The sequence below is a fragment of the Streptopelia decaocto genome (assembly GCF_964273445.1).
Source record: "Streptopelia decaocto genome assembly, chromosome: 13".
NCBI lineage: Eukaryota > Metazoa > Chordata > Aves > Columbiformes > Columbidae > Streptopelia > Streptopelia decaocto.
In genome coordinates, this window is record NC_138668.1 from 13,889,457 (window position 1) to 13,908,758 (window position 19,302).

At 56.6% G+C, this 19,302-nt stretch overlaps 3 protein-coding genes across 3 annotated transcripts; all 3 read right to left on the reverse strand.

Moving 5' to 3' along the window:
* Positions 1 to 5,231: 5,231 nt before the first annotated feature.
* On the reverse strand, positions 5,232 to 7,846 carry LOC309445694 (uncharacterized protein; the record flags this gene model as incomplete). The annotated part of the gene is made up of 8 exons (XM_082064698.1): positions 7,546 to 7,846; positions 7,357 to 7,441; positions 6,688 to 6,859; positions 6,465 to 6,505; positions 6,116 to 6,212; positions 5,945 to 6,008; positions 5,677 to 5,789; positions 5,232 to 5,489 (listed from the first exon to the last, which is right to left on the reverse strand). Exons 1-8 carry the CDS (start codon positions 7,694 to 7,696, stop codon positions 5,232 to 5,234), a joined length of 981 nt encoding a protein of 326 aa, XP_081920824.1. The 5' UTR covers positions 7,697 to 7,846.
* Positions 7,847 to 10,603: 2,757 nt separating this feature from the next.
* Positions 10,604 to 13,401, reverse strand: LOC309445695 (uncharacterized protein; the record flags this gene model as incomplete). Its single annotated transcript, XM_082064699.1, has 8 exons — positions 12,918 to 13,401; positions 12,729 to 12,813; positions 12,060 to 12,231; positions 11,837 to 11,877; positions 11,488 to 11,584; positions 11,317 to 11,380; positions 11,049 to 11,161; positions 10,604 to 10,861 (listed from the first exon to the last, which is right to left on the reverse strand). The coding sequence occupies exons 1-8, from the start codon at positions 13,066 to 13,068 to the stop codon at positions 10,604 to 10,606; spliced, it is 981 nt and encodes a 326-aa protein (XP_081920825.1). The 5' UTR covers positions 13,069 to 13,401.
* Positions 13,402 to 15,975: 2,574 nt separating this feature from the next.
* LOC309445696 (uncharacterized protein) lies at positions 15,976 to 18,941 on the reverse strand (the record flags this gene model as incomplete). Its single annotated transcript, XM_082064700.1, has 8 exons — positions 18,290 to 18,941; positions 18,101 to 18,185; positions 17,432 to 17,603; positions 17,209 to 17,249; positions 16,860 to 16,956; positions 16,689 to 16,752; positions 16,421 to 16,533; positions 15,976 to 16,233 (listed from the first exon to the last, which is right to left on the reverse strand). Exons 1-8 carry the CDS (start codon positions 18,438 to 18,440, stop codon positions 15,976 to 15,978), a joined length of 981 nt encoding a protein of 326 aa, XP_081920826.1. The 5' UTR covers positions 18,441 to 18,941.
* Positions 18,942 to 19,302: the final 361 nt, after the last annotated feature.

The following is a 19,302-nucleotide window of genomic DNA, read 5'->3' on the forward strand; positions in this document are numbered from 1 at the left end:
TGCCATATCACAGCACTACTCCGTCTATCCATACCGTGCTCATCTGCTCTCCTCTGGTGCAAACCAAGTCTGTTGCTACTATGTAAGACAAAAAAAGAAAAGCCACCTAACTGAAGCCACAGCAGACAAGCACTCCTGGCTAGCTGGTCTGTTCTGCTCAAAAAGCACTAACATTTTGAAGTATTATGGACCCAAGCATATCGGACAGATCTTGCTTATCTATTTCCACAGTAAATTACACAGAATTAAATTAGGTTCTCAGTCTGTAACCTCACCACAAACTAAGAATTAAATCAACTATCCAATCTCAGCAGTATTGCCAGCAACCTCCTGAATCTGAAGCAACCTATATCAAAATCCAAGAGCGAGGTGGGGGGAGGATAAACATTCCCATTTTCTGACAAGAGTAAAGAACTTAATTCAAGTGACAGTACCACAGCCAGCATCAGTCAGCATGTGACAGGATGGCCAAATTGGCAAGATTTGATCAAAATAAATTATTTACACCAGAAACTTTATTTTCCCCAAGTCATTTAGGAGTCTTCTGTAAGTTACTGTGTGTTTGAGGCTGCGTCCATGAATCACAGGTACTGAGAAGAGACTGAAAAAAGGCCTCGAGGACCCAAAGTCAAAACCAAAACCTCAGAGTTCCTTGAAGCATTAATGGGCCCCACTGAGGACTGTTACTGACAAAGCCTCCCCAGGGGCTCGTTAGAGCAGATAATTGGAGGCTGTTATGAGAGGTGGGCCAAGGCCCTGTGCAGGTGGCTCTGATGCTCAGAAACCCCTTGGTTTGCTTTCTGAAGCAGAAAAGAGAAGCCCTGACCTCCAGTCAATGGGAAGGGGGATCCTGTTCCTCACACGCGGCTCAGGGCTCTTCCTGGGACCATGGGATGTGGGTGTGCAAGGCCGAGGGAAGGACAACACTGGTACAACAACTTCCAGCTTCCCCGTGGGGCTGCAGGGAGGCAACAAGGCCCCAGTGCCATGAGGACAACATGTCTTCTCCTAGGCCTCAGTGGCAGAGAAAACTGCCATGGCCAAGGGACAAAGACCTGGGTTTTGTGGGTCCCTTCCAGCCTTGCCAGCGCCCTTTGCCATCTCCACCTCAGGCTGTTCTTTATGGTCCTACCCCTGCCCCTCTTTCCCTGCAGGCTGCAGACACCCATCTTGCTTCCCCACCTGCTCTGACCCCAGCATTTCTGCACCTTCACTGCTCTGTCTGAACTCTCACTGGCTGTTCTTTGGAACACAAACCATGGGCTGATCCAGACTCCCTCCTGGTGACATCTTGCACCACAGCACTGCCCTTCCAGTGACATTTTTTCCTCCTGATACCCAGTCTCCACCTTCCAATCTGCATTTGGTGGCTTTTTCTTCTCTCTCCTGCTTTTTGCGACTACCAAGGAAAGCTCCAGGTTCTTTCCCCTGATTATTTGGGTTCAACAATCCCGTTCTTGTCCTTCAAGTGCCTGGAAATGGCTACAGGTAGACGAGTCCCATCCCCTTCCCAGGGACAGAGATAGGCTGACCACCCTGTAATTCTCCCACTTCTCACTCCTGCCATTTTTGAAGATGGGTTTGTTGTCTGCTGAGATGAATGTCACCTGGCCAGTGGGGTTTGCTCCTAGAGTCACACACAGAAATGTCAAGTCAGCCACATCTGGCCTTGTGAACTCCTTAAGCACCCAGGGATGCTCAGGGGCAAAGTCTTCCCCTTCTGCTAACAGAAGCAGGAGTGACAGTGTCTCTCCGATCTCTGGTTCCCACTACCAAAGGATGGGTGGCAGCTCAGCCCTGTGGTGTGCCTTGTTAGTCTAGAGTCATCTGAAATGTCCCACTTCATGAGGAACAGGCATGGGGACGTTGGTTCAGGGAAGCACATTGCAGTGCTGCATTTACATGGTTTCCCATGGGCTGTTGCTCACAACATGAAGTGACCTTGAGATATTGTCTGTCCCTCAGGCCTTCACGGAACACCGAGGAACAGCTGACTCGGAATGTGCTCACTCGGGTTCATCTCACTTCCCGTACATGATATTGTGCTGGTTTGACTGAAAATGGGTTCATTTTCTTCATGCAGTTAGAAACCTTGCTTTTTCATAGCTAACATGCTCTTTATTTGGACTTAGCTTGAGAACAAGCAGATGCCACCCCAGCACAGTTAATATGTTCAATTGCTCTGGTTTGAGAGCCAAGGAGCTCTGCCAGCAGGTGTGAGGCATGAGAGAGGTGGGGCAGAGGTTGACTGACATCCACATTGATCAATAAGAGTATTCCATCCCATTAGCATCATGCTAGTGATTTAAGGAGTGTTGCTGTTCCAGGTTTCTCCCTTTCTCCCTTCTTCCACCATCTCTTGCTCTTGCTGACAAGCTGGGGGAGTTCAGTTAGGATGTTTAGCTTGGCCTTTTGTCATTCGCTGGGCTTTTCTGGCTTTTTCCTCTCTCTCTCTCTGGGATCAGCTTCAGGACCAGGTGTGGCTTGCTGGGCTTGGCTGCTCAGTTGTGGACGGAGTTTGTTTGGAATTGACTTGAGTATCTTTTATTTCTATTATTTATATATATATATTTACTAGTTGTGTATTAGTATTTTGTTATCTTATTTAACTGTGTTTATCTCAATCCAAGTTTCTCCCTTCCCTTTTGATTTTCTCCCCTGTTGGGGGGGTAAGGGAGGGTGGTGAGCGGCTATCATGGTGGTATTGCCAGCTCGGGTTAAACCACAACAGAAGTGCATGCTCACATCTCCTCTGTACAATGCAAACATGGACTTCTGACCTACTCATGCAGTGTCGCTCCATGGAAGGACAAAGATCTTTCACCAGGCCTTAGGGAAAGGTTCTCAGGAAAAAATACCTGCTGCAAGGCCTTTTAATTTGTTTCAACACACGTAGAGCAGAGCTCCTCATTTAGACAGTCGCTCAGTCAAGAAGTCACTGCATCCTTGAGCTCCTGGTTCCTCATGCGGTAGATGAGGGGGTTCAATGTTGGAGGCACCAATGAGTAGAGAACTGTCATCCCCAGGTCCAGGGATGGGACGGAGAACGAGGGGGGCTTCACATTGGCAAACATGGCAGCGATCAAAACCAGGGAGGCACGTGGAATAGGCTTTGTGCCGTCCCTGCTCAGAGGGGATCCTCAGCACAGCCCTCGAGATCTGCAGATAGGACAGCATGGTGAACACAAAACAGCCAAAGAACAAAAAGTTGCTAATCACAGGAAGCCAAACTTCCCTGAGGTGGGTGTCTGAGCATGAGAGCTGGAGGATCTGGGGGCTTTCACAGAACTGGCCCAGGGTGTTGCCCTTGCACAGCGGCAGTGAAAATGTACTGACCGTGTGCAGCAGAGCAGTGAGAAACCCAGTGGCCCAGGCAGCTGCTGCCGTGTGGACACAAGGTCTGCTGCCCAGGAGGGTCCCGTAGTGCAGGGGTTTGCAGATGGCAATGTGGCGGTCATAGGACAGGACAGTGAGGAGAAAATACTCTGCTGAAGACAAACAGAAAGACTTGAGAAGCACACCCTGTGTAGGAAATGGCCCTGGTGTCCCACAGGGAATTGACCATGGATTTGGGAAGAGTAGTAGAGATGCAGCCCAGGTCAAGGAAGGAGAGGCTGAGCAGGAAGAAGTACATGGGGGTGTGGAGGCGCTGGTCACAGGCTATGATGGTGATGATGAGGCCGTTGCCCAGGAGGGCAGCCAGGTAGATGCCCAGGAAGAGCCAGAAGTGCAGGAGCTGCAGCTCCCATGTGTCTGTGAATGGCAGGAGGAGGAACTGGGTGATGGAGCTGCTGTTGGACATTTATATGGGCATTTACACTCTAAGGCTTGATAGCCTGTTCACAAGCACATACCTAAGTGGTTCAGATGAGGGGTGGTCTTGCACAAGTCACCCTTTCTGTCCCCCGGTGCCATGGACACAGGGTTGGTATCTCCAGAGAGTGGCAGAGGATGCACTGCATCCCCTTCTCAGGACATACCCCTTGCCGGAAAGACACAGGCACGGGGGTAACTCTGGGTAACTCATTCAGATGAAAAACATCTGAACAGCACCGCAGCCATTGGTCCCAGCCAGCGCGGTTTGTGAGGGGATCTGGGGGTTCTGGTCGACAGCAAGTTGAACATGAGCCACCATTGTCCCTGACAGCCAGGACATTCTCTGATTCCGTTATTCTACCAGGGTGCAGGACCGGGCCCAAGGCAGGCAGCACTTCACTCGAGGCTCCCGGTGACGCAGCTCCTAGGAGAGCTCAAGAAACGGCGGCAGTTGCCCATAAGTGCTATTTTTCGTCTCTCCCCATCACTCTCTGGCTGGCTCCCTGCCCCCATTCTGTAATTCCCCCCTCTCTGTCTTTATCCCATTGTGCTGGTTTAACTGCAATCGAGTTACTTTTCTTCAGACACTTAGAAACTCTTTTGGTTTCATTTGGTTGTGGTTAGCCAGATCAAGAACAGGAACGTTCATGGGGTGAGGAATCAGGTTTGCAAATCTTCTACACCGATCTGAACTGACACAGCATTTTTTATTTTTTGCCTTTGTTTCTGCTCTGGTTTCAGCTGAGGCTTTTTGGTTTCGCCATCTTCCCGTGAACCCGCACTCGATAAATGCAGGTATACTTCGGGTTTCCCCAGTTGCTCTTGACGAGAAATTTGACATATGAAAAGGCTCTGGGAAGTGCCTGTGAAGAAAAGAGGCAAAAGGAAACGGAGGCGTCAAGAGCCAGAGTGCAGTCAATGGATCTGCCCCTGCCAGCCCGGCTCCTGCGCAGGAACCAGCTCCCAAAAGTGCTGCGGGCTCCTGTGCCCAGCGAGAAAGCGTTCACGCTCTTCCTGCTGCAGACGTGCGGGCAAACCTGCTTTGCTCCCTGGCATCTTTCCCCCGCGTGTGGACCGTACCTTCAGCGGGAACGTCTGGATGGGCTCTTTCGCCACGTTGTACATGAACATCCCAAGCAGAGTTTCCTCTTCTCCGTCCGCATCCAGTCCCTCAGGGGCAAAGCACAAGGAGAGCAGCTCAGACTCATCCCAGCACCGCAGGGACGTACGCGCTGGATCAGCCCCGTCCCGTTCCCAGACTCTCCTGGGACCCCAGTGCTCGTCTGGTACTGGTTGGGCTGGAGCTCAGTCTCCGCCTGGAGTTTTGGTGAAGAACTCTGCCCTGGCCAGACTAAGTCTTGAGAGGGAGGAAACCTCTCGAGCCCTTGAAGTATCATGCCAGGGCACAGCCGGGCTCAGGAGAGAGCGGGACACAAACCTCCGAGGATGCACAAAGTCGCTGTCACGGCTTGGCCCCAGGGCAGAAGCGCCCAGCAGACACTTACAAAGACGGCAACGTCTCTGGGGGCGCTGGTGACGGATCCAGAGGGAGAGGCTTCCTCGGAGATGTGCTGCACGGTGACGGCGCTCAGGTGGACTCGTGCTGGCAACCGGATGACCACCTGGCCCTGATGCCCTTGGAAAGGCCAGCAGTTCCCTGGGGAAACATCCGGCTGCAACCAGAACAGCAGAGAAATGAAGCGTGAGAGAGCGCTGGGGCCAACACAACTGCTCCTGGAGCTTGCAGCGCAGGCTACGGGGTGTCTGTGGGGTCTGCTGCAGCTGGGAAATGCCCCTGAGATCAGACCCCACCTTCCCAGGAAGGAAGGAAACCAGCACTGAGGATTTCTGCTGCCATACCTGCAGAACAGCCTCAGGAGGGTTGGCATCACGAAACAGCTGTATAACGCTGCAGATCCAATTCCCTTGGCAGCTGTAGGTCTGGGAAGTTCTCCGCATGTCGATGGTGGCACCTGGAAGGAAGCGGGGGCAGATGACTGCAAGCGGAGGACTCGGTGCTCAGACGCGACCCGTGAGGCCGCTGCCAGCTCCTCGTTTTTCAGTCCTGTCCTCATCACCAGTTTGGAGAGCAGCGCCGGGAGCACGGCTGGGCTGCTTGTGTCCGTACCAGCGCTCTGCAGGGCCCAGTCAGACATCTCCACGGAGACTTGTGAAGCCGCCTCAGACGCTGCCTGCTTGAGGAACAGCATGGTCAGCAATCCAAGCCCACCAACAACCCCAAGGAGGCTTTATCGGGGCTTCTGCCCAGCCAAACCTCCTTCCCCAAATGCACACTCACCTTCCTCGCGCTGACGAGCTGCACCCTCAGCTGAGCCACCTCCTTCAGCAGACGCCGTATATTTTGAGTTTGTGCCGCCAGCAAAGCCTGGTAATCGCTGAAGGACCAGAAAAGCAGATCTCGTCAGAGAGATGTCCATCCCCTCTGGGGAGCATTGGAGCTCAGCACGGAGCACAGACACGGGTGCTCGCCTGGCTTTGCCAGCGCTTCCCTCCTCACCAGGCTGAGCAATGCAAAGGCCAGAGGGAAGGACGGGAGCCCTGGCTTTAGGAAAATGGGTGCAGGTAGCACGAGGTGTTGGCTGAGGCTTCTGCACAGACCCAGTTCCAGCTCAGGAAACATCTCTTACCTCTGGATCTTCCGTTCGATCGCAGACCCACAGATCTGCTCCTGAAAGGGAACAATTCCCCGTTAGAGTCTCCACCACCAGAGCTGCCAGGGCTCCCCGGGGGAGGCTTCCCCAGGAGACACGGCACAAGCTGCTCTTTCTTTGGGTCGCTCTGCACGGAAGCAGAAGAGCCTGTGATTTCTCCAGCCGCTGTCAGCAGCGCTCCCTTGCAGGAGTCACCCACCTCCATCCATCCCTTTGCCCGTGTTGTCCACCCTGGCATCAAGGTTGTGCAGTGAATGCCAAGAGCCACCAGGAGCAAGAGGAGGATGACTCGGAAGCACCTCATGTCCCTCAAGAACTGCATCCTCTGCCTGTCCATCACAAACCAGTTCTTTTTGGGGGCCATCTTGTGCCTGAAAAAGAGAGTCCAGGGGCTGTCAGGGAACCAAGTGTTGAGCAAACCCCTTCAGAGCTGGATTTGCATTCTTAGGCTGAAAAGCTGGAGGAACATGATTTCTGTCCACACTGCCTCAACACTACTGGCAGCTCTTCTGCAGAGGAAGAGCTGCAGGACCACCTTCTGAAAGAGAAGGAAAACAATCCGTAAAGAGCAAATGTTTGGGTTGGAAGGGACCTTCAAAGCACATCAAGTGCAACCTCCTGCCATGAGCAGGAACGTCTTCACCCTGATCGGGTTGCTCAGAGCCCCGTCCAGCCTGGCCTGGGGTGTCTCCAGGGATGGTTCATCCACCACCTCTCTGGCCAACCTGGGCCAGGCTCTCACCACCCTCAGGGCCAACAATTCCTTCCTCATGTCTGGGCTGGGGAACACGCCCTGTTCTCCCCTTTGCTTGCACTGGCCCTGGACATCCCCTTCCCCCCGTCCACAGCAGAAACCTGCGCTACGTACACGGCAAAGACGGACACACTCAGCAGACGTGTCCACAGGGAGACCAGGGCACCTGCCCCACAGCAAGTGAGGCTGAAGACAATCCCTGGGCAAAAAAAAACAGAGAAAAGTCAGGCCTGTCTCTTGAGGTCTCCTCTCCAGGAGTTCACCCCCAAGCACGTCACAGCGAGCAGCAGTGGCTGAGCTTACATGCAATTTTTGTGGCCTCATTGCGCCAGTTTGCAAATCCCTGAGTGGCAGAGCCGGGACTTGACTCCCAGAATCGCGTCACCAGCTCCAACCTCGTGCCGGCGCTCCTGCGGGAGGACAAAGGGAGATGCCGCTTGCCCACCAGCCCCATGCTGTGTGAGCCGAGGCCCTGTCCGGAGCTCAGCCTCGGGAAGCCTCGCAGGGGACGTCCCAGCTGCGGGGACAGAGGCAGCCCCTTCCCCAGCTCCGTTTCTCTCTCCAGAAGCCTCTGTCATCTTCCCCATGCTGCTCCCTGCCCCACGGGTCGTGTCCGGCCGCGTCCCAGCTCCCACCCCAACCTGCCGCCCCGGGCAGGAGCAGCCAATTCTTACCCACTCGTCTGGGAGCGGCTTGGCCCCGCTGCCTCCCCTGCTGGCTCTTGGTCGGCCTTGGCCTCCAAGGAGCCTTTGGAGGCCTCTCGGTATCTTCTGTGGGATGCCTTTCTCCTGGCCATGGCTGGCAAGTGGGGGCTCCCCGCTCAGCACAGCACTTGGCCTGTCCAGGCACCAAAAGCTCGAGAATGCCCAACAGCACCCGCAGCAAGAGCTGCCTGCCCAGGGCAACAGCCAAATGGCAGCTGGGGCTCCTTCCCCGGGCGGGAAGGCCACGCTGGCCAACTGTGACCTCACAGTGGCGGCTCTGACATCACACTGGGGTCCCCAGGGCTGAGCAGGGCGGGGACACCCTGTGGGCTCTGCTGGGGCGACACAGCTGCCGTCTGCCTGGGCACAAACGCCCCCTCAGCAGAGGAGCCGGATGGAGATCGGGGACGTTCATGGGGTCAGGAACGTGGTTTCCAACAGTCCACGGGGAAGGAGACGGGATGAGCGCAGGTTCTGAGCTGCCGACGGGCAAACTTGGGCCTCGTCCTGTGGCTTCAAGTGGGGGAGTTGGCAGAGGCATTGACCTCCCAGCCAAACCAGCAGCAGTTTGGTGCAGGCTCCAGAGAAGGGAAAGGCCAGAGCAGCAGCTGAGCCCAGAACTCCCGCTGGGAAACCCCGAGGAAGCAAACAACACACTGAATGGCGACAACGAAGGCCAATGGCATCCTGGGGTGGATTAGAAGGGGGCTGGTTAGGAGGTCCAGAGAGGTTCAAGATGTGGGTGCACGGAGCCTCGTGCAGACCTTTCCCAGGGTCTGCCACTGGACTACAAAACAGCCCAGTGGCCCAGGCAGCTGCCGCCGTGTGGACACAAGGTCTGCTGCCCAGGAGGGTCCCGTAGTGCAGGGGTTTGCAGATGGCAATGTGGCGGTCATAGGACAGGACAGTGAGGAGAAAATACTCTGCTGAAGACAAACAGAAAGACTTGAGAAGCACACCCTGTGTAGGAAATGGCCCTGGTGTCCCACAGGGAATTGACCATGGATTTGGGAAGAGTAGTGGAGATGCAGCCCAGGTCAAGGAAGGAGAGGCTGAGCAGGAAGAAGTACATGGGGGTGTGGAGGCGCTGGTCACAGGCTATGATGGTGATGATGAGGCCGTTGCCCAGGAGGGCAGCCAGGTAGATGCCCAGGAAGAGCCAGAAGTGCAGGAGCTGCAGCTCCCATGTGTCTGTGAATGGCAGGAGGAGGAACTGGGTGATGGAGCTGCTGTTGGACATTTATATGGGCATTTACACTCTAAGGCTTGATAGCCTGTTCACAAGCACATACCTAAGTGGTTCAGATGAGGGGTGGTCTTGCACAAGTCACCCTTTCTGTCCCCCGGTGCCATGGACACAGGGTTGGTCTCTCCAGAGAGTGGCAGAGGATGCACTGCATCCCCTTCTCAGGACAGACCCCTTGCCGGAAAGACACAGGCACGGGGGTAACTCTGGGTAACTCATTCAGATGAAAAACATCTGAACAGCACCGCAGCCATTGGTCCCAGCCAGCGCGGTTTGTGAGGGGAGCTGGGGGTTCTGGTCGACAGCAAGTTGAACATGAGCCACCATTGTCCCTGACAGCCAGGACATTCTCTGATTCCATTATTCTACCAGGGTGCAGGATCGGGCCCAAGGCAGGCAGCACTTCACTCGAGGCTCCCGGTGACGCAGCTCCTAGGAGAGCTCAAGAAACGGCGGCAGTTGCCCATAAGTGCTATTTTTCGTCTCTCCCCATCACTCTCTGGCTGGCTCCCTGCCCCCATTCTGTAATTCCCCCCTCTCTGTCTTTATCCCATTGTGCTGGTTTAACTGCAATCGAGTTACTTTTCTTCAGACACTTAGAAACTCTTTTGGTTTCATTTGGTTGTGGTTAGCCAGATCAAGAACAGGAACATTCATGGGGTGAGGAATCAGGTTTGCAAATCTTCTACACCGATCTGAACTGACACAGCATTTTTTATTTTTTGCCTTTGTTTCTGCTCTGGTTTCAGCTGAGGCTTTCTGGTTTCGCCATCTTCCCGTGAACCCGCACTCGATAAATGCAGGTATACTTCGGGTTTCCCCAGTTGCTCTTGACGAGAAATTTGACATATGAAAAGGCTCTGGGAAGTGCCTGTGAAGAAAAGAGGCAAAAGGAAACGGAGGCGTCAAGAGCCAGAGTGCAGTCAATGGATCTGCCCCTCCTGCGCAGGAACCAGCTCCCAAAAGTGCTGCGGGCTCCTGTGCCCAGCGAGAAAGCGTTCACGCTCTTCCTGCTGCAGACGTGCGGGCAAACCTGCTTTGCTCCCTGGCATCTTTCCCCCGCGTGTGGACCGTACCTTCAGCGGGAACGTCTGGATGGGCTCTTTCGCCACGTTGTACATGAACATCCCAAGCAGAGTTTCCTCTTCTCCGTCCGCATCCAGTCCCTCAGGGGCAAAGCACAAGGAGAGCAGCTCAGACTCATCCCAGCACCGCAGGGACGTACGCGCTGGATCAGCCCCGTCCCGTTCCCAGACTCTCCTGGGACCCCAGTGCTCGTCTGGTACTGGTTGGGCTGGAGCTCAGTCTCCGCCTGGAGTTTTGGTGAAGAACTCTGCCCTGGCCAGACTAAGTCTTGAGAGGGAGGAAACCTCTCGAGCCCTTGAAGTATCATGCCAGGGCACAGCCGGGCTCAGGAGAGAGCGGGACACAAACCTCCGAGGATGCACAAAGTCGCTGTCACGGCTTGGCCCCAGGGCAGAAGCGCCCAGCAGACACTTACAAAGACGGCAACGTCTCTGGGGGCGCTGGTGACGGATCCAGAGGGAGAGGCTTCCTCGGAGATGTGCTGCACGGTGACGGCGCTCAGGTGGACTCGTGCTGGCAACCGGATGACCACCTGGCCCTGATGCCCTTGGAAAGGCCAGCAGTTCCCTGGGGAAACATCCGGCTGCAACCAGAACAGCAGAGAAATGAAGCGTGAGAGAGCGCTGGGGCCAACACAACTGCTCCTGGAGCTTGCAGCGCAGGCTACGGGGTGTCTGTGGGGTCTGCTGCAGCTGGGAAATGCCCCTGAGATCAGACCCCACCTTCCCAGGAAGGAAGGAAACCAGCACTGAGGATTTCTGCTGCCATACCTGCAGAACAGCCTCAGGAGGGTTGGCATCACGAAACAGCTGTATAACGCTGCAGATCCAATTCCCTTGGCAGCTGTAGGTCTGGGAAGTTCTCCGCATGTCGATGGTGGCACCTGGAAGGAAGGGGGGGCAGATGACTGCAAGCGGAGGACTCGGTGCTCAGACGCGACCCGTGAGGCCGCTGCCAGCTCCTCGTTTTTCAGTCCTGTCCTCATCACCAGTTTGGAGAGCAGCGCCGGGAGCACGGCTGGGCTGCTTGTGTCCGTACCAGCGCTCTGCAGGGCCCAGTCAGACATCTCCACGGAGACTTGTGAAGCCGCCTCAGACGCTGCCTGCTTGAGGAACAGCATGGTCAGCAATCCAAGCCCACCAACAACCCCAAGGAGGCTTTATCGGGGCTTCTGCCCAGCCAAACCTCCTTCCCCAAATGCACACTCACCTTCCTCGCGCTGACGAGCTGCACCCTCAGCTGAGCCACCTCCTTCAGCAGACGCCGTATATTTTGAGTTTGTGCCGCCAGCAAAGCCTGGTAATCGCTGAAGGACCAGAAAAGCAGATCTCGTCAGAGAGATGTCCATCCCCTCTGGGGAGCATTGGAGCTCAGCACGGAGCACAGACACGGGTGCTCGCCTGGCTTTGCCAGCGCTTCCCTCCTCACCAGGCTGAGCAATGCAAAGGCCAGAGGGAAGGACGGGAGCCCTGGCTTTAGGAAAATGGGTGCAGGTAGCACGAGGTGTTGGCTGAGGCTTCTGCACAGACCCAGTTCCAGCTCAGGAAACATCTCTTACCTCTGGATCTTCCGTTCGATCGCAGACCCACAGATCTGCTCCTGAAAGGGAACAATTCCCCGTTAGAGTCTCCACCACCAGAGCTGCCAGGGCTCCCCGGGGGAGGCTTCCCCAGGAGACACGGCACAAGCTGCTCTTTCTTTGGGTCGCTCTGCACGGAAGCAGAAGAGCCCGTGATTTCTCCAGCCGCTGTCAGCAGCGCTCCCTTGCAGGAGTCACCCACCTCCATCCATCCCTTTGCCCGTGTTGTCCACCCTGGCATCAAGGTTGTGCAGTGAATGCCAAGAGCCACCAGGAGCAAGAGGAGGATGACTCGGAAGCACCTCATGTCCCTCAAGAACTGCATCCTCTGCCTGTCCATCACAAACCAGTTCTTTTTGGGGGCCATCTTGTGCCTGAAAAAGAGAGTCCAGGGGCTGTCAGGGAACCAAGTGTTGAGCAAACCCCTTCAGAGCTGGATTTGCATTCTTAGGCTGAAAAGCTGGAGGAACATGATTTCTGTCCACACTGCCTCAACACTACTGGCAGCTCTTCTGCAGAGGAAGAGCTGCAGGACCACCTTCTGAAAGAGAAGGAAAACAATCCGTAAAGAGCAAATGTTTGGGTTGGAAGGGACCTTCAAAGCACATCAAGTGCAACCTCCTGCCATGAGCAGGAACGTCTTCACCCTGATCGGGTTGCTCAGAGCCCCGTCCAGCCTGGCCTGGGGTGTCTCCAGGGATGGTTCATCCACCACCTCTCTGGCCAACCTGGGCCAGGCTCTCACCACCCTCAGGGCCAACAATTCCTTCCTCATGTCTGGGCTGGGGAACACGCCCTGTTCTCCCCTTTGCTTGCACTGGCCCTGGACATCCCCTTCCCCCCGTCCACAGCAGAAACCTGCACTACGTACACGGCAAAGACGGACACACTCAGCAGACGTGTCCACAGGGAGACCAGGGCACCTGCCCCACAGCAAGTGAGGCTGAAGACAATCCCTGGGCAAAAAAAAACAGAGAAAAGTCAGGCCTGTCTCTTGAGGTCTCCTCTCCAGGAGTTCACCCCCAAGCACGTCACAGCGAGCAGCAGTGGCTGAGCTTACATGCAATTTTTGTGGCCTCATTGCGCCAGTTTGCAAATCCCTGAGTGGCAGAGCCGGGACTTGACTCCCAGAATCGCGTCACCAGCTCCAACCTCGTGCCGGCGCTCCTGCGGGAGGACAAAGGGAGATGCCGCTTGCCCACCAGCCCCATGCTGTGTGAGCCGAGGCCCTGTCCGGAGCTCAGCCTCGGGAAGCCTCGCAGGGGACGTCCCAGCTGCGGGGACAGAGGCAGCCCCTTCCCCAGCTCCGTTTCTCTCTCCAGAAGCCTCTGTCATCTTCCCCATGCTGCTCCCTGCCCCACGGGTCGTGTCCGGCCGCGTCCCAGCTCCCACCCCAACCTGCCGCCCCGGGCAGGAGCAGCCAATTCTTACCCACTCGTCTGGGAGCGGCTCGGCCCCGCTGCCTCCCCTGCTGGCTCTTGGTCGGCCTTGGCCTCCAAGGAGCCTTTGGAGGCCTCTCGGTATCTTCTGTGGGATGCCTTTCTCCTGGCCATGGCTGGCAAGTGGGGGCTCCCCGCTCAGCACAGCACTTGGCCTGTCCAGGCACCAAAAGCCCGAGAATGCCCAACAGCACCCGCAGCAAGAGCTGCCTGCCCAGGGCAACAGCCAAATGGCAGCTGGGGCTCCTTCCCCGGGCGGGAAGGCCACGCTGGCCAACTGTGACCTCACAGTGGCGGCTCTGACATCACACTGGGGTCCCCAGGGCTGAGCAGGGCGGGGACACCCTGTGGGCTCTGCTGGGGCGACACGGCTGCCGTCTGCCTGGGCACAAACGCCCCCTCAGCAGAGGAGCCGGATGGAGATCGGGGACGTTCATGGGGTCAGGAACGTGGTTTCCAACAGTCCACGGGGAAGGAGACGGGATGAGCGCAGGTTCTGAGCTGCCGACGGGCAAACTTGGGCCTCGTCCTGTGGCTTCAAGTGGGGGAGTTGGCAGAGGCATTGACCTCCCAGCCAAACCAGCAGCAGTTTGGTGCAGGCTCCAGAGAAGGGAAAGGCCAGAGCAGCAGCTGAGCCCAGAACTCCCGCTGGGAAACCCCGAGGAAGCAAACAACACACTGAATGGCGACAACGAAGGCCAATGGCATCCTGGGGTGGATTAGAAGGGGGCTGGTTAGGAGGTCCAGAGAGGTTCAAGATGTGGGTGCACGGAGCCTCGTGCAGACCTTTCCCAGGGTCTGCCACTGGACTACAAAACAGCCCAGTGGCCCAGGCAGCTGCCGCCGTGTGGACACAAGGTCTGCTGCCCAGGAGGGTCCCGTAGTGCAGGGGTTTGCAGATGGCAACGTGGCGGTCATAGGACAGGACAGTGAGGAGAAAATACTCTGCTGAAGACAAACAGAAAGACTTGAGAAGCACACCCTGTGTAGGAAATGGCCCTGGTGTCCCACAGGGAATTGACCATGGATTTGGGAAGAGTAGTGGAGATGCAGCCCAGGTCAAGGAAGGAGAGGCTGAGCAGGAAGAAGTACATGGGGGTGTGGAGGCGCTGGTCACAGGCTATGATGGTGATGATGAGGCCGTTGCCCAGGAGGGCAGCCAGGTAGATGCCCAGGAAGAGCCAGAAGTGCAGGAGCTGCAGCTCCCATGTGTCTGTGAATGGCAGGAGGAGGAACTGGGTGATGGAGCTGCTGTTGGACATTTATATGGGCATTTACACTCTAAGGCTTGATAGCCTGTTCACAAGCACATACCTAAGTGGTTCAGATGAGGGGTGGTCTTGCACAAGTCACCCTTTGTGTTCCCCGGTGCCATGGACACAGGGTTGGTCTCTCCAGAGAGTGGCAGAGGATGCACTGCATCCCCTTCTCAGGACAGACCCCTTGCCGGAAAGACACAGGCACGGGGGTAACTCTGGGTAACTCATTCAGATGAAAAACATCTGAACAGCACCGCAGCCATTGGTCCCAGCCAGCGCGGTTTGTGAGGGGAGCTGGGGGTTCTGGTCGACAGCAAGTTGAACATGAGCCACCATTGTCCCTGACAGCCAGGACATTCTCTGATTCCATTATTCTACCAGGGTGCAGGATCGGGCCCAAGGCAGGCAGCACTTCACTCGAGGCTCCCGGTGACGCAGCTCCTAGGAGAGCTCAAGAAACGGCGGCAGTTGCCCATAAGTGCTATTTTTCGTCTCTCCCCATCACTCTCTGGCTGGCTCCCTGCCCCCATTCTGTAATTCCCCCCTCTCTGTCTTTATCCCATTGTGCTGGTTTAACTGCAATCGAGTTACTTTTCTTCAGACACTTAGAAACTCTTTTGGTTTCATTTGGTTGTGGTTAGCCAGATCAAGAACAGGAACATTCATGGGGTGAGGAATCAGGTTTGCAAATCTTCTACACCGATCTGAACTGACACAGCATTTTTTATTTTTTGCCTTTGTTTCTGCTCTGGTTTCAGCTGAGGCTTTCTGGTTTCGCCATCTTCCCGTGAACCCGCACTCGATAAATGCAGGTATACTTCGGGTTTCCCCAGTTGCTCTTGACGAGAAATTTGACATATGAAAAGGCTCTGGGAAGTGCCTGTGAAGAAAAGAGGCAAAAGGAAACGGAGGCGTCAAGAGCCAGAGTGCAGTCAATGGATCTGCCCCTCCTGCGCAGGAACCAGCTCCCAAAAGTGCTGCGGGCTCCTGTGCCCAGCGAGAAAGCGTTCACGCTCTTCCTGCTGCAGACGTGCGGGCAAACCTGCTTTGCTCCCTGGCATCTTTCCCCCGCGTGTGGACCGTACCTTCAGCGGGAACGTCTGGATGGGCTCTTTCGCCACGTTGTACATGAACATCCCAAGCAGAGTTTCCTCTTCTCCGTCCGCATCCAGTCCCTCAGGGGCAAAGCACAAGGAGAGCAGCTCAGACTCATCCCAGCACCGCAGGGACGTACGCGCTGGATCAGCCCCGTCCCGTTCCCAGACTCTCCTGGGACCCCAGTGCTCGTCTGGTACTGGTTGGGCTGGAGCTCAGTCTCCGCCTGGAGTTTTGGTGAAGAACTCTGCCCTGGCCAGACTAAGTCTTGAGAGGGAGGAAACCTCTCGAGCCCTTGAAGTATCATGCCAGGGCACAGCCGGGCTCAGGAGAGAGCGGGACACAAACCTCCGAGGATGCACAAAGTCGCTGTCACGGCTTGGCCCCAGGGCAGAAGCGCCCAGCAGACACTTACAAAGACGGCAACGTCTCTGGGGGCGCTGGTGACGGATCCAGAGGGAGAGGCTTCCTCGGAGATGTGCTGCACGGTGACGGCGCTCAGGTGGACTCGTGCTGGCAACCGGATGACCACCTGGCCCTGATGCCCTTGGAAAGGCCAGCAGTTCCCTGGGGAAACATCCGGCTGCAACCAGAACAGCAGAGAAATGAAGCGTGAGAGAGCGCTGGGGCCAACACAACTGCTCCTGGAGCTTGCAGCGCAGGCTACGGGGTGTCTGTGGGGTCTGCTGCAGCTGGGAAATGCCCCTGAGATCAGACCCCACCTTCCCAGGAAGGAAGGAAACCAGCACTGAGGATTTCTGCTGCCATACCTGCAGAACAGCCTCAGGAGGGTTGGCATCACGAAACAGCTGTATAACGCTGCAGATCCAATTCCCTTGGCAGCTGTAGGTCTGGGAAGTTCTCCGCATGTCGATGGTGGCACCTGGAAGGAAGGGGGGGCAGATGACTGCAAGCGGAGGACTCGGTGCTCAGACGCGACCCGTGAGGCCGCTGCCAGCTCCTCGTTTTTCAGTCCTGTCCTCATCACCAGTTTGGAGAGCAGCGCCGGGAGCACGGCTGGGCTGCTTGTGTCCGTACCAGCGCTCTGCAGGGCCCAGTCAGACATCTCCACGGAGACTTGTGAAGCCGCCTCAGACGCTGCCTGCTTGAGGAACAGCATGGTCAGCAATCCAAGCCCACCAACAACCCCAAGGAGGCTTTATCGGGGCTTCTGCCCAGCCAAACCTCCTTCCCCAAATGCACACTCACCTTCCTCGCGCTGACGAGCTGCACCCTCAGCTGAGCCACCTCCTTCAGCAGACGCCGTATATTTTGAGTTTGTGCCGCCAGCAAAGCCTGGTAATCGCTGAAGGACCAGAAAAGCAGATCTCGTCAGAGAGATGTCCATCCCCTCTGGGGAGCATTGGAGCTCAGCACGGAGCACAGACACGGGTGCTCGCCTGGCTTTGCCAGCGCTTCCCTCCTCACCAGGCTGAGCAATGCAAAGGCCAGAGGGAAGGACGGGAGCCCTGGCTTTAGGAAAATGGGTGCAGGTAGCACGAGGTGTTGGCTGAGGCTTCTGCACAGACCCAGTTCCAGCTCAGGAAACATCTCTTACCTCTGGATCTTCCGTTCGATCGCAGACCCACAGATCTGCTCCTGAAAGGGAACAATTCCCCGTTAGAGTCTCCACCACCAGAGCTGCCAGGGCTCCCCGGGGGAGGCTTCCCCAGGAGACACGGCACAAGCTGCTCTTTCTTTGGGTCGCTCTGCACGGAAGCAGAAGAGCCCGTGATTTCTCCAGCCGCTGTCAGCAGCGCTCCCTTGCAGGAGTCACCCACCTCCATCCATCCCTTTGCCCGTGTTGTCCACCCTGGCATCAAGGTTGTGCAGTGAATGCCAAGAGCCACCAGGAGCAAGAGGAGGATGACTCGGAAGCACCTCATGTCCCTCAAGAACTGCATCCTCTGCCTGTCCATCACAAACCAGTTCTTTTTGGGGGCCATCTTGTGCCTGAAAAAGAGAGTCCAGGGGCTGTCAGGGAACCAAGTGTTGAGCAAACCCCTTCAGAGCTGGATTTGCATTCTTAGGCTGAAAAGCTGGAGGAACATGATTTCTGTCCACACTGCCTCAACACTACTGGCAGCTCTTCTGCAGAGGAAGAGCTGCAGGACCACCTTCTGAAAGAGAAGGAAAACAATCCGTAAAGAGCAAATGTTTGGGTTGGAAGGGACCTTCAAAGCACATCAAGTGCAACCTCCTGCCATGAGCAGGAACGTCTTCACCCTGATCGGGTTGCTCAGAGCCCCGTCCAGCCTGGCCTGGGGTGTCTCCAGGGATGGTTCATCCACCACCTCTCTGGCCAACCTGGGCCAGGCTCTCACCACCCTCAGGGCCAACAATTCCTTCCTCATGTCTGGGCTGGGGAACACGCCCTGTTCTCCCCTTTGCTTGCACTGGCCCTGGACATCCCCTTCCCCCCGTCCACAGCAGAAACCTGCACTACGTACACGGCAAAGACGGACACACTCAGCAGACGTGTCCACAGGGAGACCAGGGCACCTGCCCCACAGCAAGTGAGGCTGAAGACAATCCCTGGGCAAAAAAAAACAGAGAAAAGTCAGGCCTGTCTCTTGAGGTCTCCTCTCCAGGAGTTCACCCCCAAGCACGTCACAGCGAGCAGCAGTGGCTGAGCTTACATGCAATTTTTGTGGCCTCATTGCGCCAGTTTGCAAATCCCTGAGTGGCAGAGCCGGGACTTGACTCCCAGAATCGCGTCACCAGCTCCAACCTCGTGCCGGCGCTCCTGCGGGAGGACAAAGGGAGATGCCGCTTGCCCACCAGCCCCATGCTGTGTGAGCCGAGGCCCTGTCCGGAGCTCAGCCTCGGGAAGCCTCGCAGGGGACGTCCCAGCTGCGGGGACAGAGGCAGCCCCTTCCCCAGCTCCGTTTCTCTCTCCAGAAGCCTCTGTCATCTTCCCCATGCTGCTCCCTGCCCCACGGGTCGTGTCCGGCCGCGTCCCAGCTCCCACCCCAACCTGCCGCCCCGGGCAGGAGCAGCCAATTCTTACCCACTCGTCTGGGAGCGGCTCGGCCCCGCTGCCTCCCCTGCTGGCTCTTGGTCGGCCTTGGCCTCCAAGGAGCCTTTGGAGGCCTCTCGGTATCTTCTGTGGGATGCCTTTCTCCTGGCCATGGCTGGCAAGTGGGGGCTCCCCGCTCAGCACAGCACTTGGCCTGTCCAGGCACCAAAAGCTCGAGAATGCCCAACAGCACCCGCAGCAAGAGCTGCCTGCCCAGGGCAACAGCCAAATGGCAGCTGGGGCTCCTTCCCCGGGCGGGAAGGCCACGCTGGCCAACTGTGACCTCACAGTGGCGGCTCTGACATCACACTGGGGTCCCCAGGGCTGAGCAGGGCGGGGACACCCTGTGGGCTCTGCTGGGGCGACACGGCTGCCGTCTGCCTGGGCACAAACGCCCCCTCAGCAGAGGAGCCGGATGGAGATCGGGGACGTTCATGGGGTCAGGAACGTGGTTTCCAACAGTCCACGGGGAAGGAGACGGGATGAGCGCAGGTTCTGAGCTGCCGACGGGCAAACTTGGGCCTCGTCCTGTGGCTTCAAGTGGGGGAGTTGGCAGAGGCATTGACCTCCCAGCCAAACCAGCAGCAGTTTGGTGCAGGCTCCAGAGAAGGGAAAGGCCAGAGCAGCAGCTGA